This window comes from Lytechinus pictus, chromosome 7 (assembly GCF_037042905.1).
Source record: "Lytechinus pictus isolate F3 Inbred chromosome 7, Lp3.0, whole genome shotgun sequence".
Lineage (NCBI taxonomy): Eukaryota > Metazoa > Echinodermata > Echinoidea > Temnopleuroida > Toxopneustidae > Lytechinus > Lytechinus pictus.
This window is the reverse complement of record NC_087251.1, coordinates 16,702,797-16,727,673: the sequence shown is the minus strand read 5'-3', so window position 1 is coordinate 16,727,673 and position 24,877 is coordinate 16,702,797. Positions and strand designations below refer to the sequence as shown.

Below are 24,877 nucleotides of genomic sequence, written 5' to 3'. Positions count from 1 at the left end.
TGGATTTGTAATGCTTTTATTAGTTGTAAGATAAAGCTTTCACAGTGAGTATTTTTTTTCTTTCACAAGCATCCTTGCCATTTGTGATCAACATCTTGATAATGAGAAGCTTCAATGGATTCGTAATGCTTTTATTACTTGTAAGAAGAAGCTTTCACCATGACTTGATGACCATCATCCTTATCCTCCTCCTCCTCCTCATCATATATTTTCTTGTCCTCCTCCTCCTCATCATATATTTTCTTGTCCTCCTCCTCCTACTGCTGCTATACTGCTACTGCTACTACTACTACTGCTACGACTACTTCTGCTAATGCAGGTGCTGTGACTACTTCTGTTCATAACCATGATCATCATTGTCAACATTGTCATAAGATATCGTCGCCTTCCCGCAGAAAGGCCGTTAACATATTTTGGTGCTAAAAAATCAGACAATAATAAACTAGATGCTAAAAGCACAAAAATAAGGTCAAAACATAAATTGCATTTTCTTGAAAATATACTTTTTGCACACGTGCGTGTTAAAATCCGTTCTGCGGGAAGGCGACAATATCTCTGGCAACATCATACCAATTAGGATACTACTCTATATTACTCAATGGAAAATGAAAGAACAATTTGCTGGGCTTATCCTTTTCTCAGAGTCAACATAATGTATAACACTCTCTGTTTACCAATGAAACATAATCGATGCATTGATCGAAGGCTTTCTTCATGGCATCTACACTCCTTCTCAGTCCCACACCAGGATCTACTTCTGTCCCATCCACTGTCAAGGAACAAAATGACAGACAGCTGTTGTTAGACTACACAAAATAATAGCATGAGCGTTGTATTGTGTGCTGGTATCCAACATAATATCTGCCCAAGGCACATGTAATATCTCATAGAAATAAAGGGGATGAGAGTAATATTTGTAAAAAAAAGAAAAAGAAAGTTTGTTTGAGTAGCCAGGTTTCACTCTTATCACAAGGTATGGGTGTATCCTGCTACAGAAGAATACATTACACAAGTAGAGTGGCTCTGGCGGTCTCGCCTGCATTACGCAATTCAATACAGCAGCAATGCTGACTTTAAACATGACTATATAATAATTATTCACAAATAACTTCATTCATATGATAATAAAGTACTATGTTCATTGACCCTAAATGACATTTGTCCTTGATCATGTGACCTAAGACTCGTGCAAGATGATAAGTGACACTTGATTACCCCTTTGTCCACATTTCATGAACTATATCTATAATCTTCCAAAGTTATGATGGCCTTTCCAACCAGGTATTTTTCTAGCAATGAAAATGTTGTAAGGCTGGGAAACAAAGTGTGGAAATAATAGTAAATTTTGAAGTCAATTTTCTCAGAAATAAGTTTGCACTTTCGTATGTGTGATACGACGGTTCGGATGACCGCCGATGACATGACAAAACATTGAATATTTGATTTACGACACATGATTTGTATGGTCTAACTAGACCAAATAGCCAAAAAGAAATTGAAATATTTTTTTGCCTCCCCCATCTCAGTTGTTGATCACACGGTCACGACAAAAATTGGCACACACATCACCAATAACATAATCACAAAATTTGCAAAATGTTGACGCCGCCGCTGTCGGAAAAGCGGCACCTATCTTGCTCTGATATACAGGCAAGAATTTTTTATTCTTTTTAAGGTACATTTGGAAAGTATCCTACAAACAGAGTCTTTGATTTAAAAATTAGCAGTTTGGGAGCTTTATTTAGTTAATAAGAGCAAGTTCCTTTTATTTTATACATTTTCCATTTTAAAAATGAATAATTGATTGGTCAAGGTATTTTTTACACACTTGATTTTCCAGTTTTATAGATATTGCCATGGGCAATGTGTGATTGTTGTTGCGATTGCATGGTCAACGTCCAAGATCATAAGGGGTAAGGATTGAAATCAGTCCTCCCATCCTAGGCATCAAAATAGCCCAGTCTTTTATGGTTAAAACATGAGATATCCATAACCACTCACCAGTAATATCATCCAGGTCTATTGTTAAGTCAGCCCTCATGGCTTTAACCTCCTCAGGTGTATTTCCACCACTGGTAGTGAGGCCTTCCACAGGTTTCCTCTGCTCATCTCCCTCCTGCGGCGATGTTGTCCTCACTTTAGTGGACTCTAGTACCATGGTATCCTCACTGACACCACTGCTCTTATCTGATTCTTTTTCTTCATCTTCCTCTCCCTGTTTCATAACTTCAACAGTTTTCTCATTACCTATTGGTGTCTCTGAAGATTTGTTCACATCTCTTGCTTCTTTACTTGACTCTGATTCAGCAAGGATGCTGTCAGCTTGCACACCTTCTCCAGTGTGTGTGTCTTTTGCGTTTTTAGCAGGTTGCTTTGGAATAATTTCAGACTTTGAATCGGTGGTGGCCTTTGGCGATCTGCTGGGTACAGCAGGTTTCGCATTTACCATGGGAATCTTTGATTTTGAGTCTGTAGATTTTGCTTTGCTCTCCGATGTTGATGGTGGAAGAGAGGAGGTCGATGACCTGCGACCTCGACATGTTCCTGGGGTAAGGGTAACCGACGAACTCCTCTTCCTACCTCTATCTGCCATCTTGGTATTGGACATTTTCTTCCCCTTTGTCTTACTGACATGAGTTGACGTTGGTGGAGGCATTGCAAGTTTGTCCGATGATGCAGTCTTTCTTGACGTTGTGCTGGAGCCATCTTCACTAGCCTTCGAGCTTTCAAAAGATGATTCACTATTAAGATCTAGATCTATATCTGATTTAGTGTCACTAATTAAAGACGAATCTGTTGCCTTCAAAGGACCACTCTTTGACATGATGGTGGCTCCACCAAGGCTCATCTTCTTTCGCCTTGTGTTTGGAGAAGGGGGTGGCGACTCGCTAATCCTCCTTACCACTTTGGCCATAGAACTCTCAGTTCGCCCCTCATAAGACCGTGTCTTTGGCGTAGGGAGCAGGGGAAGCATTCGATCTGCTTTCTCCCTCCTCTTTTGCCGAGCTGGGCTGTCGCTGGGGGATTGCTGTTTCCTTGCCCTTTCTGAGCTGGAACTTCTGGCATGGGATGACTGGGTCGGTGGAGTTAGGGTGGGGGAGGACTCGTTCTTGTCCACTGCAAAATAATTAGAGACAGATTACAGAATGAAATCATATTTATCATCTATACTAATTGAGTAAAGGGAAATGATAGCAAAAGCAAAAGAAAGAGGTACCCCACCCCCAATAAATTGATTCATAATGTGATTATATAATAATAATCGCTTCTCAATAACCTATTCCATATGACAAGGTAGACAAATAAAAAGCAACATGAAATGCATGAAATCACCAGGGCCCCATTTCATAAAAAGTTGCAATGATAGCAAGTCTTGCTAGAATGTCAACTACCATGACAACAAGAAAAATTGTGCTTTTTGACTGGCTCTTACAATGAAAGTTGACATTCCAACAAATGATAGCAACTTTTAATGAAATAGGTCCCTGACAGGCAGATACTTTACCAAAACAAATGGAAATTCATTTCTCAATTTTTTCCTAAATGTATACTCAATGGGAAGCATTTTTAATAATCCTTGTCCTAAACTCACAGTTATCCTTCCTAAGGTCAGTCAAGGATGCAACCCTCCTCATGTTGGTCTTCTTGCCTGCGATCTTTGACCTGTCACCTCCGCTCATGGACTTGGTGTTGGGCACTCCTGAACCCTCTTCCTCCCCATGCTTCTTTTTATTCAGCAAGGCCACACTGCTCACATTCTCCTTATTGGAATCTACCTCTGCCTCAAAGTCACAGCTGCTGCTGGTGTCATCTGAAGACACCGATGTCTGTCTGATCAGGTGCTTTGGAGACTTGTTGTCTTTGAAGATATCATCGAGGGCTTCGTCCAAAGCATTGTTCTTGACATTTTTTACAGAGTCTGAGGATTTTTCCTTGGTCTTTTGGTCCTTAGCATTGCCCGACGTCTCAGGGCTGGACTCATGTGAGCTCTCCTTGCTGGCATGCCGGTTCTTATCAAGACTGCCACCTTTAGGGATGCTCTCTGTCTGTCCTTTCACACCAACATCCCCAGACATTGAATGGCCATTCAAAGAGGCATCCTCAACAGAGGCATCATCTTTTTTGTCTTTACTGTTTAGTACTGAATCAGTCTGGACAGGAACAGGGGTTGCACTAGTGTCTTTATCACAAGGAAGTTCTGTTAGAGGTTGGTCTACCTTTCTTGGCACAGGTTTACTCTGGCGGGGAGGTATGGCAGGTTTCACTTTCGCACCACCAGGGCCTGAAGTTGCAGCAGTTGGGACATTGGCAGTCTTTTTATCTCCCATGTTCCATCCAAGCTACAATGAAAATGGTTATAAGCATTTTACATGAGAGAAACATGGAAAGGATACACATAGAGGTAAATATAGGAGTAAAGATCATCTTAAAATAAAACATTAATCTTGGCAAAAAAATTATTCAAGGTACCATGGAGACAAAAAAGGGCCCTATTTCACTCCAGATTGTTATCCATGGTATCTTCATAAACTAGTGGATTTGATTGGTCAACAATATTAAGCTTTTCACATAGTATCAAAGTGTGAAATTATATTTGGTAAGATGTATAAGTGCACTTGATTTAGCGCTCAAACTAAAAAAGGTACAATAAGAGACACTTGCTTGGTATATGGTAATGGATTCATTAGGCACTCCGGTACACACATAAAATGTCAGCACATTTATGATCTATTGAAGTTTGTGAAAGAGGGTCCTCCCCTCAGTCTTGCTATCATCTTCCATCTACATTAAATAAGTTGCAATATGGAGACTGTTTTGCTGTACATTTTCCATGTTCAACTTCAATTGGATAAATAAGTGAGATTTAATGGAGTGGTAGGCCTATATACATGTATACATTTGAAAGGTTCTTGGGATAAAGAGGGGTTTTTCATGGCATGCCATAACAGTTGTGAAAGGATCTTGTACATGATTCAATAAAAAGCATAGGGATTGTGAAAATGAGACACAAGAGAAAACATATGTTCAGTATGCATGTTTCAAGATGTCAGGGTTTGGCAAAATCAAAGCATGTTTGTTTATATTGCCCCAATAATCAAGAGCTTTATTCTGAAATAACACAACACCCATTCTAAAAAAGAAATTATGATTACAATACGTTTTTTAAATTCTTAATGGTTCTCACAACAAGTAAAGGGTAAATTGTCATGAAGAAAGGCATCTAATCTAAAACAACTACAAGGTCCTGCATCACAAAGGTTTGCAATAGAATGCACATTTTAATCAACAATTCTGATTGGTTACTGGTAATAGCAAATTTGACATGCAACAATGACCTTGTTTGGCGATTGCCAGAATTGATAATATGCTATGAGGCCTTGAATACCATTTCTTAGACACTACTGTATGTTGATAAAAACGTTCTCAAATTGGGTGATTTCAAGTTCAGTGTTGACCTTTAGGTGTTGGTGTTAGGTCAATTTTTAGATCAGACAGCACTAAACTTAAAATAAAGATTGTCCTGGGTTGTTCTAAACTAGGCATTGACCATTTGTGTACACTCAGATTACGTGTTAGAGTTAGCAAAGAAAATTTGATCCGTGCATCTAACAGCAACACCAGCACCAATACTGCACTTGAAATCAGCTATCATGAAGCGTTTGATACAGGTCTGTTTCCAACAAAAACTATAGAGGTACCACTAGCACAGCTTTCACTTTTAATCCACCAAACCTCCTTTGATCTGCCAACTAAATCATGCTCTGCAGCCATCTAATTGAATTAGTCTGCCCATAAAAGTAAAAATCTCACATAGTACATTGGCTAGGTCTTTATCATGAGAGCAAAACAAAAGCCTTGTTTTGCTCATTATAATTAGTCATGTCTCTGGTCTATATGAATGTTCTTTTTTTTTTAATGACTTTTTAAAGAGGACAATTATTTGCAAAGTTTTAATTTGAAATATCAGAAATTCAGTCACACATTTTATTCCAAATTTCCAGACAATTATTGTGAGGTCACCTGATTTATAAATCCATATTCAAAAGCCTAGTCATGTAAAATACCCTCAAGCCTTAAAACCCAAAGCCAAGGGTCGATAAGTCTCCTGATGATTGCCCCAAAAGTGAAATAATATTACGATACGGAATAATACATTAACTATTTTTTGCACCGAAACTCCACATATTAATTTTTTTTATTCATGTGAAGAGTGTGATTCATAAAAACAAAGTAAAAAAAAATATATAATTTTTCTTCTAAAATGAAGGTTAAGAGGCATTTGCAAGCCATCGTTCCAAAACAGGATGGCATGAACTGTGCATTAAACGATAGAAGTCAACACCTTAATACTAGTAGATGAATTAGGTTACCATCACACTGGAGCACTAACAGGAGTTAGAGCAGTGGTTCTAAAATAACCTTATAGTCCGATCTAACATCTTTTTCTGTTCTTTAATAGTGATACCGAAAAGTTCTGACCAGAGAAATCCTATTATGCATTTACAATGGTTTGCCCCTCTGATCCTTAATCTGAATAGAACATTCTGGTACATGTACTTCAGTTTCTTTTCTAAGCCATCTCCTCTATATAGGGGTCATATGATCTTTCATGTCTATTTTTTAAATAAATATTATCCTCTTTAATTCCAAGGTCAAAATGCAGTGGAATATTCATATTCATATTACTGTTTTCTGTTAATCTAAACATGTAAGTGTAGATCATTCATCATGGAAACTTTGATATTCATCAAATAAAATTTCTACTTTTCAGTATTTTCATCATTACTTTTCGGGCAAAATTATTTTTTCCCCCAAACTATTGCCTAGATTTAATCTTGGAAATCAATAATGCCCTTGTCATAAAAATGAAGATGCATTTCAATATAAACAGGTGACCACTTTCCCCCCAGAAAATGCTTGTCAAGTTAATTTGTGAAATAGTTAAAGAACCACTGCTCAATGAAGAAAAGAATAATTGCATGCACAGATTCTTACTGATGTTAATCTCTTCCTGGTTTCTTCCACCGCTCTGGCTACTTCTTCCTTGCGCCTTCTTAGATACTGGAAAGCAAAATGAGGTGATAGATCTGATCTAAATGCAAGCATACACTATACCACAACCCCTGGGAGTGTTTCGTAAAACTGTTTGTGACTCACCTCAGTCACATTTCTTCTACTGCCGCCGTACGAAGAGTCGAAAACAGCCGTTTATCTAATTTTATTCAAACGACCCAAATGTTGCTGGTACGAAAAATGTTAAAACGGCCGTTTTCGGTCGTAGGGGAAATATGACTGAGGTATCCAGCTTGATTCTACAAATGACTGGATGACTTTGTTCTTGAAAAGAGAACCCAATTTTATCTTGGTGTCTTGGTCGTAGGGGAAATATGACTGAGGTATCAAGCTTGATTCTACAAATGACTGGATGACTTTGTTCTTGAAAAGAGAACCCAATTTTATCTTGGTGTCTTGAAAAAGTGTGAGTGAATTTTACTTAACCCTGATCGATTTTCCATGAGAGTACATTTTCCATTGAAATGCTTGTTAAGGACAAGAATTTTGCTCCCAAAAAGAGTACATTGTAGATTTAACCAATGGGTACCGCAATGATTGGGAATCTAATGTAGCACCTATGAACATGTTCCAGTTATTCATAAAATCATGCATATCTTTACAAACAGCTTTATGGCAAAGTCCCAACAGAACCCATATTGTGCAGAAAACTCAAAGGCAAGAATCCCTCAGAATTGAAAGATTAACTGCAAATGAAGAATCTTCAGCCAACAACAGAATGCAACAATGTCACTGCTTTTAACAGAAACTATGATTTCAAAACAATGAAAAAGTCTAACATACAGTGCTGTAGTCAAAGCACAAGTGCATATGTTCATGAAATGTTTCATCAAAATCATCAAAAGATTTTTTTAAATCTACATGTTAATTGGATAAGTGGAGCAAAAGAACAAAAATGTGAAGCCCTCAGCGTCCATAAGAGTTATTACAAAATTGCTTCCTTTTTTTAATGTTAAAATCTCTTTGGATAGTTGACAATTACCCTTTCAGGATTTTTTTACAATTTGAACTGTCATTTTTGTTTGCAATTGTCAAATGCAATTTCTTCAAAACATGATGTATGCACAGCATCTGTTCATTGGCTGATAATGCTTATATGTTATTCTTCAATCTACAAACTTTATACAGATATCATGTGAGAGTAAAAAATAGAACTATTCTACACTCATCAGCTGCTACAAGATGGAGAAACCAGTTAATATATGAATAAATTAATCCCCTGTCTATTCTAATGTAGTGAGACTAGAACAATATTGATACCTCATCCCCAAGTATTTAGTTGTTTAAGATTATTTTAAAAGAAGATAAATATAACATCTTAAAGATTGTATACGATTTAGTTGTTCAATGATATATCATGAAAATAATCACGGTTTATTAAATATGAATTCATACTGTCTTATAGACCCCTCTTCAAGGACAAAATTATTCATAGAGGGAATTGGTCTTCCTAGATGGTATATGCTATGTTCATATGCAATTGGGTTCAAGGATGAGGGAGGGGAATGTAAGCTATGAATTATGAAAGCTGACATATTTTTGAAATCAGATAAATGAGGAGGAAATTCTGCTATAATTTAATCAATGGACAAGTTTTTTTGTAATATACCATAAATGAAACATATATAATACCTGGATACATGACAATGGGCACATATACATATATATATATATATATATATATATAAATTATAGAATAGTACAATAATGCTTTGGAGACATGAACTTAGGATGGGATACCTGCTGATATCAATTTGCTAATGGCTTACAATAGAGTCACTGGACTGTCATAAGCAAAAGGGTAAGCATGCATATATACTGCTATCCTGCTGCTGAACATTGTCAAGCACTAAATATATAAAATATATGCAACAATGGCAGAAATGAGTTTGATAAAGTTCGCAAGGATTCTGAAGCTTTCATACCTCTTCTGGACTGATACCCGCACTTGGAGTCTGGGACATCATTGGAGCCACCCTACAAATGAGAACATATTACGTATAATGAATGTGACTTGTCTGACAATACATAAAGGCCCAAACTCTTGCTTGAGTTAAACTCTTACTAAATTATTCTAAATTGTGATTGAAACAAGAAGTGTTAAACATTAGAGTAGTGTATATTACGTTATCATTCCCTTAGAGATGTTGCAGGAAGAGTTGATATTAAAAATACAACTACAAAAATCTAATGCTAGTCCCAACCACAATCTGATTGAATGAAATTCAAGTTGTGTTTAATTGCAAATCTTTGGACTATTGGTCTTATGCTGTAAAATCGACGGGAATACGATTTACTTAATATTCTGATACAGCTTACAATAATTAATTTATGCTCTACATACTTGCTTGAATTAAAGATTTACAATCTGCATAATTTAAACAGGGATTCATAATACAGTCTCTAGCAACAACCTGTAAACAAGGGGAACACGTTTGGCTTGACTTGAACAGTATTTCCCATTGGAATGTGTATCACAGAAGACAGTTCTGGGGAGTGTTTTATCAACATTTTTGTCTGACAAATTGTAAGATCTGACAACTTTCCCCGATTCTGATTGGCTGTGAGGCACTGTTACTATAGTAACTGTTGGATAAAACAGGACTTGTTGGATAAAACATATGACAAGTCCTTTCATGAAACTCTCCCCTGAAGACCACCTTTTTTTGGTCTCCCTTGGCTGGTATTTACAGACAGGTTTTAATATGCGCAAATTTTTTTTAAAGGATGTGTCATATTATCCTTGGCCAGATTCTGAGATTGAAATCTCAATTTAAAGCAGCTGTAACCACTTCCCTAGCAGGTTGGCTTATAAAAGAAACCACTCCTCATGTTATCATTTTAGCCTATGCCATATATTAAAGACTTGAAAAATGATGGAAAAGTGTGTCTCCAATATGAATAGAGGTTATCATTTATAAAGCAATTGATCCAATGATAAAAACAATCTTAATGACCACTGCAATAAATATGAGTGTTGCAATCGATTTAATGATAATTGCAAACCGCTTTGCTACTGTATCCATGAAGAAATAAAATTTCTCCGACTGAAGTTATTAAAAAAAAATCACTGAAACACTGCTTCAATTAAAAAATCACTGCATCCGTTTACATCCAAACATATTTCATTGCACCATCACAAACCTCATTTACGATTACGAAACCTTGAGCACTGTGACTGTGGAATATTCCATGATTTATCAGCTTTGGTATACTTATTCTCCTGGCATCTAACACATTCTGAAGATCAAAGCCATCCAAGGCTCTAACAATTTTACCACAGTTTGAGTATCCATATGAAATAAGTGAAAACAAGTTTTCAATGATCTATCAGACTTTACCAAGCTCAGGCACAGCTACAATATATTTTGAAGAAAAATGATGAATCATGCTTTACTCATCTAGAGTTGAAATCCACATAAAATCTACAACTTCAGGAAGGTACATGTATGGTTTCTGTCTTTGGCTCTCCAGGCTGTGGCAAACTACCGTCTATCAAACAAATCTCATGTCCACATAATATAATTGCTCATACCTCATCCAAACACCATTTTTACCTCCACAACTTTAGGAAAAGTGTTTGATAACTAACTGAGTCTTTGGCACACCACCATACATCATACAATCTCATATGCTCATACAATACCCATACATGTAAAGTAAATCAACTTCTCTTCGTCTTAGAGAGGTGGTATGTGAGTGAGTCCCCCTCAAGCAATACAGGAAGATTTAATTTGCTAGAGCGATGCTCGATTGACTAGTATTTCATATCACGACTTTACCAGGGAAGCCATGATTCATCAATTTGACTCTGCATCACATGTCCTACAACTGACATTATGGAAATGACGCTAGTCTGTCTGAGTGTGCTTAAAACACACTGGATGGTATTCTCATTGGTTAATCTAGTTTAACTGAAAACAAACTTCAATACACACTTCTCTGGAATGCTCGGTTCAGTTCATTCATCAATAAAATGCATAACATGCTTTGAATAATACCAGCCTGTAGGCTAATGTCTACTTTTCTCTTTACTACCAGAATGTTGTAGTAAATACTGATATATGAAGAATCTTTCACTGGGGAGGGATAGTGAAAAAAAAGTTGTTACTTTCTTACTTCTCTAATCATTCTCAACACACTCATCATTCAATAATCACTGTTAGAGTGTATATATCGTGGTATAAATAATGATCTCAATGAAACCATGGAAAAAATAGTTATACTGCAAATTCAAAATCAATATGATCTTTATAAGAAAATGAGCAAATAAAAGAAAATAAAAGAATTGTGATGTAACTAAACACTTAAACAGCATTAAATATTTGAAATAATTCCATTATCATGTATTTCCTCCAATTTATACATATACATAATTCAATATGCTAATCTAAAAACATCTACTTGCATCATGTATTAGTGTGAAATATTCTAGAATCCTAAAACATATAATTTTGAGTTAAACTGCAATATTCTTTCTGGACATTTGTTATCAAAATACGCTACACATTGGGCAGTTATATACAGATCAAACATAACTGATGCATTGACACACCAAAAACATCAGAACATGCTGCAAGTAAAACGGGACAATGTACAAATACACCTTACTGACTGCATGTGCATTGACTATAGAGGGCGGTAGTCACCTGGCTATGGAATGTTGCGACCTGGAGAGGAAGCGGGACGAGATACTGAGCCGCCCGGAGCTGATTTCGTCCGAGAACTTGGACTGGAGCTGCTCTAGGCATTTCCCGAAATTCTCCTGCTCCGTGAAATCCCCTATATTCTTCTCCTTCTCGGCAAAACTACATGCAAAATGGGATGAGGGAGTACGGGAGGTGTCGGTAGGTGTCATTAGATGGGGAAAGGGTGTGGTCAGAAGTGACATGGAGGAGAGTGGGATACGTATAGTTGGAAACGGGTAGGGATTGTTGAAAATGCAACTCAATCATAGTGCTTCCTGACAAATACTGTACATAGTCTAATTTCTCATGTATTGTGAAAGTCCATCTACATTAGTCACATGACCATGATAACCATATATGATTGGCTCTGACGCATTATTATAGTATTTCAACAAGTTACTTCTAGCATCTTAGTGATACTTTTAAACCAGCAATATATTTTTCCACAATATAAAATTTGTGTTTTCAAATGTAAATGCCTCTTCATGAAATTATTTCTATAGTTTTAAAATGTCCTAAATCAGCTATAAACATATGTTTGAACTTTTATAATCTGTAGTTTGATCTATTCAAACTTATTGAATTTCTTAACTATATAAGCATCCTTTGCGATATTTGCATACTCATCTTATCAGAAATTGAAATGAAGAATCATTCCAAATGATTTGATATCCAGAATAAAATGATTTTGTCTTAATAACAAAACAAAATATATTTAAAATATGAGAAAAAATAGAGCTTGAAATTCAAATCATAGCCAAAATTCATGCCATATTGTTAACAAAGTCAATGAATGCAATTAAATACATATAGTGAGAAAACAGATAGAAATAGCATGCAATTATAAAAACAATTTGAAATGAGTTAAATCTGTCTAATGCAAGATTAGTAAACTCTTTACACACATTCTCACTTCAAACGTCATCTTCATTCAAATCAAAAACTAAATTTTTTCCCTCATTGTTCATTCTATCTAAAAAAGTAAGTTTTTAAATTATTTTTTTACATTTTAATATGCAAAAAAAAAAAATCTACCCTTAATGGCAGTTTACAGGGTCAAAAAAAATTTCCAAAGGGGTTCAGATGATACAGGCCTATTAAATTGCTTCCGATCACCACCAAAAAATGATATTGCATTTAAACTTTTATAATTCTCAAACTAGTGAAATATGTATTGTGTTTTTTTTTTTTTTTTTTTTTTTTTGGGGGGGGGCAATACCTGATAAAGAATACCATATGATACTTAATTTTGGGTAGAAACTCTTGTAGCTCTCTGATATGAAAATATATCTAATATGCTTAAGAGTGAGCAATTTTTCACCAGGAATAAAACCTGGGATCAAGAACAAGTTTTCCTCACCTGAAATTATTATGCAGGAATTTCTCTTCGTCCGGCGTGGTGGTCGGAGAGGGAGGTTCAATTGAAGTCAGCTTGCTACGCCTTGGTGAGGCTGTGGGAGTAACAGTCCCTCTCTCCTCTTCCTCCTCTTCTTCCTCCTCATCGCTCTCATCAACATCCTCCTCCTCATTACCATCTATCATACGATACAAGGAATTGTGGGTAAATTTTGTCAAAATTTATCTTATTTGGTACATAGAAGTCTGAAAATTACAGTTAACTACACTGTGAAATCTACAATCATATATATTATAGTCACTTCTTGCCAGGCAGCAGAACAGGGGGAAGTTTGGCCTCCTTCATATCTCTGAAGTGTACATCGGACAAAATAATCTACAAAATTGCATGATTAATCATTCTAAAATCATTCAAATGTATTTCTAACTAATTAATTATTCTAATCTATGCATACATCATAATGAGATAATAAATAGACATAACAACAAAAGTTAACCATGCTCACAATGAGATTGCAATGAACAGAGCACTTACCAGTACTGGAAGTTGCAGACACACCCGAGTCTTTATTTGGTGTTGGGGCACTGCTAATAGTCTCTTTACTTCCTTCTTTGGATTTATGTCTGCTGTGTCGCTTGGCCAACTCTTCATGGCTCTTGGTTGATTCGGTCACTTGGAACTTGAGACTGGAAAAACAGTTGACAATAAGAATTCTTATCTACTACGTCATTTTCAAGTTTCATTGAAGACATTATTAGTATTTGAACGTCCTGTTGGGCTTGTCATGTTCAGTATAAGTTATAATATAATTTCATTAACACCTTTTTGAAACATCCCATTAAACAATCTCTAAAGCTACTAAAAAAGATCTGAATTTATGGGAAGCTGAAAATGTCAAAATCTTGTTTACATTTAATGTTTCTTATCATTACGGTGCTCTTTCCTCATGCTTTATTGGTGAAGAAAACTATTTTAGTTATTATTCCTGAACGGTTATGAATGATTTTGGTGTCAAATGAACTAATGAATAGAACCTGTACTATTAGTGATCTGTGTCACAATTGGCTATTCATCAATTTAAACCACAACTTTAGAGTTTAAATTACATGGGTTTATCTGACCAAGAAGATTCTATGACTGGAATTCGAAAAGGCAACAAATTTTTTCAAGCAGATATTCATTTCTAAAGAAGCACAAAAGAAAGAACGGCAATAACGACCTTTTGATATCCGCCTTCGAAGCCGCCAGTTTCAGTGAAGAAATCCGAGGGATGAAATTTTACGAATATCCATTTGTATCAATTTTCCATCTTTCATATTAATAAACAAACTGAAATTTGAATGCCTGACAAAACATCAATAACCAAGCACTATTACGACGAGATATTCGCCCAGACTATATCAATTAACCTTTAATTGGTGAAAAAGGAAAGAATTTGACCTTTACTGAAACCAGATTTTAACACTTTTCCGATCGTTTGCGGCGAATAAAAATTTCAAATGTGGTCGGTGGAATATTGTTGTTCATTACTGTATATGCCAGATGAGTGCCCGCACATGCCCAGTCGAGCAAATTTGAGTCATATTTCAGGACATATTGCATAGTTTATTTTCGCATGCCTCCGAATTATGTACTTCACATATAACCAGACCAAGATCATGAAGATGCCGCGAAAAAGTAATTATCATCACAAAAGCATATTTCCCTTTATGTATGACCTATAGCTGCGAGTCATGCGGGAATCATTTGTTTACACAATTGCAAGAGATGTTGAGCAAAGTGCATGCCTGACATACTTTCTGCTGGCGGTTTTAACCTTGTTCAAAGAGACTTTATATGCTGTTACTCCATCTCATTTGAAACCTCCTTGATCTGACAGGCAGTGTCATTCATATAAGATTTTATTATCTTCATAATAAATCCTCACCTTTCAGGAGATGACTCCTCCTCCTCTTCCGGTGGGTAGAAAATAATTTCCTTATCCGGGGCGTCATCCTCCTTCTCTTCCTCATCTTCCTCCTCCTCTTCATCATCCCCCTCAATATCGTCCACTTTGGTACCATCCCCATTCTCAGCTGCACTGGGATGGCCTATTCCATTAGCACCATGGGTGGAATCAGTGGCAGACGCGCGGAGGGATGGTGGAGGACCAAACGGATCACTTCCCCTTGGGTCACTCCCCCTTGAGGTTGTCACAAAGCCATCCATCTAGTGATAATAAAGAATGATGATGATTGAAGGGTGAATTAAGAATTTAGTATAAGACTACTCCCCTAGAAGTGGAGAAAGTACATACATCAAATCTAGTATTAAGGGTGACTGAATTCAATATATGAACATTGTGTATTTTTCTAGGATTGTGCGCACCTAAAACGTACAAGTCACACACTGAAAAGCTGGAATACTCCCCAGGAAGGGGAGAATGTGCATATGTTTTGTGAGGGCAAGAATGATTAAGTCCCATAAACAGTGTACTGATAATCTGAAAATGCTTGGATACTTTGGCACCTCATAACTAACTGAAGTAAATCAATCATTTCTTTTTACATAAATATATTATAGAAAATTCAAAACTGAAACAACTGTCAAACATGTCCATGGTAAATGAAAATGAAATGAAAGTCAAATTTACCTTCTCAGACTCCTCAAACTCCTCCTGTGAAAGCAAGCCAAACTTCTCTGAGGCAGGTACAAACTCTTCTCCACAAATCTTTGCAATCTGAAATCACATAACAACAACACTTTTTTTTTTGGTCCACATATATGTAAGGATGTATAATAAAACCCTCCGCTAACCACAACCCCCAAAATTACTTGTTCCATTCTTACTTGAAATACAATATCATAGAAATAATGTGCTCTCACAGCTCATTCCATAAAACTAATCTGATGCTTGATAGTTCATTGTCAAATTTCTTTCACATTAGTTCCACACAGACAATAATATGCATAAGAGTGCGAGTAGATATTGTTCTTGTGTTTGGGGGATTGAAATTAAATTGACCTTGATTATAAAAGGGTTAACGAATGCATCTATTCATGGAAACACTGTACACTCAAGCTAACAATATATTTGTTATCAAAGAGATGATTAGTGCCATCTTATTTTTGTGATGCAGAAGACGACACTTACCTCTTCAGCATCCATACCAGCAAAAGGGCCCTGGGTAAAAAAAAAATCAAATTAATTAAAATCAGATAATCATATCTCAATAATATATATCTGTTCAACTAAATCACATAAAAAGATTCAATTAAATTTGATTTAAAATAATGTAATAATTTCTCAAAATATCCTTATCATTAATCTCCCTAAAATAAAAAGTTTATATCTTTTTATTTTATTTTAGATGATGGATCAGCAACAAGCCTGACACAATGTGGTTTGCGTATGAAATACACATTCCAAAGAATTTAAATAATAAGCTACCGTTTTATTTCACATATTGTTCAATCCTGAATTCAGATTTTCCGAGAAATGTAACAATAACTTACACCACATCACTACAAAGAAAGGAAGATTATATACAAGAAGCTAGATCTAGTATATGAATTACTCAGTCTCTATCTTTATAATAATTTTTGTTCATGTTTTATATAATGTATGAACTTCTGATCAAAGGTAAACTGAACTAGCATTTACCAGAAATTCTCAACCAGACGACTAGCCATAAGCAATTTTCAACTATGATAACTTAGTACATGTAATTTTCAATGTAGTAACATACACAAAAATATGAATAGATACATATTGAAGTTTGAATGAAGTCATGCAAATATATTTAATGAATATACATAATTTTGATAATGGTGAAAGATAAATATAGTTAAAGGCACCTTAACAGAAGTCAGAGCCATGTCGTTCGCAAAAAAATCCTGGCAGTGTTTTTGTTTTCATCGCTAATCTTCACATATCATCAAAGACAGAAGAATGGGGAGTGCAGGGGAAATTCGCTGTAAAAGCCGCTTACAGTCTTTACTGCAGATTCATGCTATAACATATGGCACAGACATTTGGTAAGGTGCCTTATACTTCATTCTTAAGTACATTGCTATGAGAAAATAGAATCACATTCATTGTCCTGAGAAATAAACAAAATTATTTCTTTCTTTGTAAGTGGTGCTTGTCAAGTTGATAGATATTAATCACACTTATTAGTGGTGCACACAAAAGTTAGTAAAATGTTCAAATGACACACACAAAAAATGCTTCAATAGTGTGAGTTTTTTTTTTTGGTAACATCAACCGGACAAACCTCACACATGTACTTTTTAGATTGAATGATTTCATTATAATGGAGGAAATATTAACATGTTCAATGGCATAAAGAGAATGGCATGGGATGATGCATTGGAGGTGTGGAAAATGAAGTCGGGTTTATATGAGGGACATGTCAATATACACATAAAATTGAAGTATTATTTCTGAACTATGGTTTTATTTCCAGCCCCTTCCCCCAGTTTGCCATTAATTTTAAATGACCATGGTGACATTGATCAATAGTCTATCAATTAAATGATTATATAGAACTTAAAACTAATGACGATTGACATCGACCAAAGGTAATGTGCAATGAATTGTGTAATTGATGGAATATATAATATGGTTACAAGTGTAATGGATATAATGATTTTTAAGCTGTGATTTAAAAAAAATTAAACTTTCAATAAAAAGAATAAGATTATGAATCCTGTTTTGAACTAAAATGAGACTGTTTGAAGAGTTTGGAATGTCTAAAGATAGGGCTCCGAATTCTTTTGTTATGATATTTTCTCTGAATGAGATTCTGTTACAATAAAGCACTTAGGAGGAATTCATAATACATGTTCTAAACACAAAAAATATACACGATAGTATAAAGGACATATATACATGTACATGTATGAGTAGTACAGCAATCACATTTTTAACTGAAACCTGATTGTCATAATATTTATCATGCATTTGTAATCAATTTATATGGCTTATTTTATTATATTTTAGTTATTTGAATATATCTCCATATTAAACTATAGTGATATTGAGATCTACGTATATAACTTTTGAGAAGTGAGCCAGGTTATACCAAAGAATCCCCAGACAAAGATTAGGCACATCAATATTTGCCATTTTTTTTCGAAGTAGCTTTTTCAGCAATATATTCTTTTTTTTTTAATTCAAAAGAAAGGATATTGTTACAACAATGCATCAGAGAAAGTTGTATATAAGAAGAAAGTACAAGCAAGCAGAAAATGGGGGACTGATATCAATCAGAAATTGAAGGATTCACATTATCTCATTACAAACAACATTCAAATGCAGAGAATAAGTGAGAGAAAAATGCACAATGATAGTTTGAATAATTGGCTTAATACTAGTGACACCACTGAGAAAATGGGAAACAATTTATTCTTAAAAAAAAAGGCTCTGTAGGCTAAATGTTTCGTATTTCATTATTTTGACAATCTTGAGAAAAAGACAGGACGTGTACAAACACTGGGTAGGACACCACAAAAGGGTAAAAAGTGGATTGAATTGTGCATTAAAATGTGAATTGAAAAGTGATTTTGTATCAAATACAAAATGGAAAAGGAGTGATTCCGGTTGAACTGCAATCTTGTCATATTTTGCAATTAAGGGACACGTTTTACCCACTTTTAACTTTTGCCATTGCTGCATTAACCGTCTCTTTTGGTGGGACATCAGGAGGTAAGGAGGAAAGGAAGGAACATGGGATGTGGAACATTACAAAAGACAGTTTAAACAATGAGAAATATGCAAGCAGGAATGGCATTAAAATAGGACAATGTTGATACCTCTACGCAGACTTCTAGCTCACGTTTTGATTTTGCCTTCAAGGGGAAAAAAATCAGGAGTAATTGTAACATTTCACAGGTCAGAAAAAAGTTAAATCTAACCTAAGGTTGGTCAACACCCCCCCCCCCCAAAAAAAATGGATTTTAAATTGGTATTCATAAATCATAATAATAATGCATAACAATTTAAAATGCACATACTAAAATTTGTAAGCGCAAAACTTAGTACATAATGTAAGAAAGGGGTACAAAATATTTGAGCAGATTTATTGACTATGAAAACTAAGGAGGTACAAGTAATTAATGTACTTATTGTTGTTCTGATAATGTATTCATTTCTTTTTATTCTGAACAAAGATATCATTGTGATCTAATTGGACTGCTTCTGATGTTTATTACATAATGAATTTTAATGAAATATAGTGTATTAAAATCTTAAAACAAAATTTTCTGGAAAAGAATTACTATGAACCTGCAAAATGCGTATTTTTTGTAATCAGGTGAATAGACCAAATATGAATTATAAACCAATGAATTCTGTTGAATATGATACAAAATCATTAAGAAGAGGAGACCTGATAACACAAGAATAAAATTATCTGATTTGTGTTCGATATAATTCCTGAATGAAAATTAATTTTGTTTAGAATAAATAAACACAGAATAATAAACAAAATTAAAATCAATCTAAACAGGAATCTAGTCAACTAAAATAAAAACCATACAAATACAAATTTAATACAACAATTCACTGTCTGTTTCATTACTTACGATGATATTATACACTACCATACTTTCTTTGTTAGACATGGTAAACCATGTGAACAGACTCCCATGCTTTAGTTTTTTTTGTTTAGATGAGTTATTTCCATGACGACTTTGTGAATCATGAAGCGGCGAGGTGCGGCATGCTGCGTTATATCAGATGGCGGGTTGGGCCCCTCAACGTGGAATAAAATCTGAAAGGGAATCACTTACTTGAGAACGATTGGCAAAAGGTCTTACTTGCTCTAAAAGGACATCGGGCTCCACTGTATATCGCCGTCGATCTTAAACAAGAAAAATGAACCAAAAAAAATGTTCAAATATAGAATAACATGATAATGGGTAAGAAGATACTAATGAATGTTGCCATCAATCTGGTAAAGTATTTGGCAGGGACAGAGGGAAGAGATGTGTTCTTGGACATGAGACAAGTAACTTTCAAACAAAATAAGATGTTAATATATATGATTTAAAACTCCCAAAAAAATGAATAATGTGATTCTGCTAATCGTATCCCCCATTGAAAAGTATTCTATCAAGTTGGCACTGAAAAAATTATAGCGTTTGTCTTCATAAACTGAAATAGTCCTATGGACTGTTTACTTGTTTGTTATTACAAGTGAGAAAGATTTTCGAAATTCATAACAATTGCAAGTTCAAATATTAAGTACCGGTACTTGTATTGTATTTTTGTTTTCTTTATTGTAAAGTGCAAAGAGAAATTTTTTGTGTATTATGCGCTATATAAGTGATGTATTATTATTATTATTAAATTCAAAATGATAGAGGACTGAATAGGGTTTTTCTTTACCCAAGCAGTCTTCCAGTCTAAGCTCAATGCTTTGGTTCAGCTCTTCCATCTGTGACTTGACCTTTATACCACCGCTGTTGATGTTCTGGGCCCACCTCCCTCTGGGATGGGTAGGGCTGCTGTACTTGGTAGGGCTTGGTACATCTGGTATGTCTTCACCCTAGTGGGAGGAAGATTAATAAAGGTAATTCCATATGCGGGGAAAAAAGATGCACAAACAGAAAAGATACAATAACTGAATCATACCAAAAATTAAGTCTAGTTTATCCTGCATATACAAAATGCCCCCAATACAGCAAGTACATACAGTGTAAAGACTGAATTCAAATGAATAAGCTTGTTAAGATAGGTCATTATGAGGGTCTATGAGTCTTGATAATGTACATTCCATAATCAATTTGCATAGTCTATCAATACCAAAATAAGACAAAAAATTGCATTAAATATAAAATATTTCATTAAAGACGTTGTACATCTATAATTGCTATCACATACTGTTACAGGGGGATGAGGAGAGGGGGATGGGAAGGGATACAATACTTTATAACAACTTTAATATGTTTAACTACCCATATGCTTCAGTACGTTACATATTTTTGTTAACAGTATAAAACTAACACATGTATCCATGCATTCAGGCTACTACATATCATGAAATTCATAAAACAAACAAATTGCAAGATTTTTTAAAATGACAACGAATGTTGGATCTTGAATAATACTGTCTGAAAACTGACTGTACTGCACACTGATTACACAAAACTCTAGACAAATGGGGGTGGGGGAGGGGATAAAATATTTTGAAAAGGTTTTCTTACGGCTTTGACTTGCTTCTGGGCCCAAAGTGGTAGGAGACCAGTCTCAAAGTTACACTCTTCAGGAGTGGAATCTGGAAGATTAAGAAATAATCAAGTTATAACAAAAACAGACAGAAGATACCATTCCTGTTTTACATGTGTCTTGTGTCAGATTATACCAAAAACAGGACAGGTGGGTGTTTAATAAAAAGCTGTTCGTAAGATACGACTTTACGCACAACTGGTGACCCCTTCTTGTGCTAAATGATACATCCCTGTCATTCATTTAGGACATAAGAACATGTTCCAGTCGTTCGTAAAGTTGTACGTAACATTACAAACAGCTTTATGAAACACCAACCAGGAGAAATTGTCAAAATGCTATGTGTATAAGTTTATATTGGAAATGAATGAAATTTAGCAAATGAAAAGAAATCTTAGCTTATTGTAAAACAGTACTTTCTGTCAAATATAATTCCCTAAAAACTACAGAATGATAAAACATTATGCTACCTTCATCCGGTTCTCTATCATCAGTCTCATCCTCTGTATCTGGCCTGGACTGCATGGCTGGCTGGAATTCAGCTGCTACAGCTGGTTTGGTCTGCCAAGCACTGATCACACGGGCCTTGGGCTCAGGGGGAAGCTCAGGAGGAACAACGTAAGTCCCTCTTCTGTAAGAACATCAGAACAGCAGACATTGAATGTGAATTCATACATCACCATGTATGCAATAATTAAGTGTCTTTGCTAATTACGGTGTCAACAACACTTTACAAAGATCAAATTGGAAAAAAATAAATATTGGAGTGGAATACAACAGTTTTCAGATGCTTCTTAATAGTTCTCAATGATGATAACAGGCAGACAATTGTAGGAGACTATTCAATAATGAGGTGCGGTAGTACTTAAGTCGGCTTAGTCATTTGTTATCGTTACTTGGAATAACGTACAATCTGATCATGAAATATTACCAGGCTCTACAAATTGGTATAGGCTGGTGAGATGGGTTGAAGCTTTGTCTCCAACATGGTCGAGCAACATTATGCAAATAACTATGTCAAATTGAACTTTAATCTCTTGCCAAACTTTGTATAAAAATATTAAGCTGAGAGTGCTTAACAAACACTGGTGTTTGAGCATTATTCGTCAGCAAACACAAAGTGTAGGAGTGCTCACCTTTAATATAGGAATGGTCTTGCAAATTATAAACTAAGATTTTAAACATATGATGCTGTCAGTTAGACCTTTATCTAATTGCGATGATGACAGTGATGATGATTCGATATACTTCCTCATATTTCTGTTCAGACATATCAGAGAATCGTTTAATATCTATATTGAAACATAAACCTAAATTACCACTCTTTTATCAGACAAAAGATTTTTTTAGATTACGAGAATTCGAAAGATGGCTTTACCTGAGCATGTTGTATTCTGGCGGTGGTTCAATAACTTTCTCTCCCATCTCTTTCAATCTCTCCTTCATATTATGAGTGAGCTCCCACGGTAGCTTCCAAATAAAAATACAACTGGGAAAAAACGAGTGAAATAGATTTTGTTGTACTGCTGAAATGAAAAGAAACGCGCCTGGTAAGATCAATTAAAACTTTGTAATTGTTCAATAGAAATTTAAGCTAAAATGAATCATCTGCAACTTTGTCTATAACTTAACTTAAAACAGATTGAATTGGATAAAAGAAATATTATTTTGGAAAAAACAAGATCAAAGGGGGGGGGTTAAGAAAAGAAGCAATTGCCTTGTACAAAATATGATAAGTAAAAAAAAATATGTAAATATATTCAAGCAAAATATTTAAGGTGTTACAAATATACATAAAAAGAGAAAATGCTTATTAAATACAAAGAGAGAAGAGAGGTAGCTTCACATTCCCTTATCTTATTTTTCCACATAAAAAGAAATGTGGAAAATCTTGAACCATAAGTGGTTCAAAAGATTAATATAACTTTATCCAGCGGGAAGCAGCAGAATGGAGAAGGGGTTTTACTTACCCATCACCAGCCACCGATATCAGCTGCTTACAATCACTGGTAAACTTGATTCCTGTTACCAACTCTGTGAAATATAATATAGAAATGGTACAAGTCATAGAGCTTATGGAGTAACCAGACTGAAAACATATCAAAGCGAAGACAAAAAGCTTAATAACTCCAAGGGTTCATGATAGATATAGCCTAAATCTCTACATTCAAATGCAAAGTAAAAAACAACCGTTTTACTCACAGAACATTATCTTGTTACAGACGAAGAACAAAACGAGGTGCAGATGTTTGTAGATATATTGACGGTCGGTGCTTTATACAAAGGAATGATCATGTCATTATCTGATCGAAGGTTATCTCATCAATGGCGAGTGAAATGCGAAGGTTTGCTAATTTGTGTAGGTCATTGTTGTCCTACAGATGCAATGTAGTTCGATGACACTCAGATTGAAACCTTTCCTAGCAATGACAGAGACTGTACAAAAAGGAAGTTGTCATCCTATCAATAACACAGTGATTGAAATCTTTACAAGCAATTACAAACACTGCAGGAAAAGGCAGTTGCTGTCCTATGCAAAGTAGTTAGATGACACAATGAGTGTTATCTTTCCAAGCAATGACAAAGCCGTAAGAAAATGTAGTGGTTGTCCAATAGACCCAAAGTAGCTAGATAACATGATGAGTGGAATTTGTACCAGCAATGGTAAAGATACAGGAACATTTAGTGGTCGTCCAATAGATGCAAAACAGTTAGATACAATGACGAGTGAAGCCTTTCTTACCAATTATTGTAGGAAAAGGAATTTATCATCCTACAGATGCAACATATTTAGATAACACAACACATGGAATCTTTGCTAGCATTGAATAGTTTGTATAAAAAGGTAGTTGCTGTCCTGTGGATGCAAAGTTGTTAGATATCATACAGATGGAACTGTTCCAGCAATGGCAAAGAAAGTAGGAATATTGTAGAGGCTCTGCATGCATTGTTGATGTCCTACAAACAGGATCTCCATCTAATTTCCTCTCTTATCGGGTCGTGTTTCCTTGACATGTGCCAGGAAATGAAGCAAGGAGATATTTACACAAAGCCAAGGATTGATTATCTGCCCAAGATATGTCCAAACCAATCAGTATCAATTATTACTTTCGATAGATCATAGAGATGATCTTTAAACTGGGAAAACTCTTGTCCTATTTATAGAACACAATTGAGAGGCACAGAACGGTCTGACCTGGCTGTCCAATCGTGTTAGAGTACACTTCCTTGAGGAGATTTAAATATCATTCTTTTTAAAGAAAGCTTGTGGCTGTGTACTTCCAGAGTGGAACGATTTCTATCCTAAATGGATTACTGAGCAAATAACACCATCTTTAAAAATAAACCTTTTTCGTTCCTATAAAGACAGTTGAAACAAATTTACAAGAATCACACACAATAAACATGAGTCTACAAAACAATTTGCAAGTCTAAGTGATGTAGCTAACATCATCCCTAGCTAAATCTAACATATTTCACTTACATGAACCATCACTGCTGGTACTCAGTCATTGGAAGTAATACATGCTAAAACACTTCTTAGAA

General features: G+C 35.2%; 1 protein-coding gene across 1 annotated transcript in view; it reads right to left on the bottom strand.

Annotated features, from left to right (window-relative positions):
• The window catches only part of LOC129265452 (uncharacterized), a 46,915-nt gene that overhangs the window by 4,571 nt on the left and 17,467 nt on the right, over positions 1-24,877 (bottom strand). Inside the window, exons 12-29 of the mRNA XM_064101378.1 lie at positions 23,302-23,365; positions 22,710-22,820; positions 21,802-21,962; positions 21,310-21,380; positions 20,492-20,651; positions 19,921-19,964; positions 18,916-18,951; positions 16,253-16,282; positions 15,752-15,838; positions 15,047-15,327; positions 13,654-13,805; positions 13,123-13,297; positions 11,724-11,882; positions 9,000-9,051; positions 6,997-7,062; positions 3,593-4,340; positions 2,002-3,117; positions 675-769 (exon numbers count right to left, since the gene is read on the bottom strand). Of these exons, the coding sequence (XP_063957448.1) occupies positions 675-769; positions 2,002-3,117; positions 3,593-4,340; positions 6,997-7,062; positions 9,000-9,051; positions 11,724-11,882; positions 13,123-13,297; positions 13,654-13,805; positions 15,047-15,327; positions 15,752-15,838; positions 16,253-16,282; positions 18,916-18,951; positions 19,921-19,964; positions 20,492-20,651; positions 21,310-21,380; positions 21,802-21,962; positions 22,710-22,820; positions 23,302-23,365 (3,608 nt within the window). The remainder of the gene's footprint in view (positions 1-674; positions 770-2,001; positions 3,118-3,592; positions 4,341-6,996; positions 7,063-8,999; positions 9,052-11,723; positions 11,883-13,122; positions 13,298-13,653; positions 13,806-15,046; positions 15,328-15,751; positions 15,839-16,252; positions 16,283-18,915; positions 18,952-19,920; positions 19,965-20,491; positions 20,652-21,309; positions 21,381-21,801; positions 21,963-22,709; positions 22,821-23,301; positions 23,366-24,877) is intronic.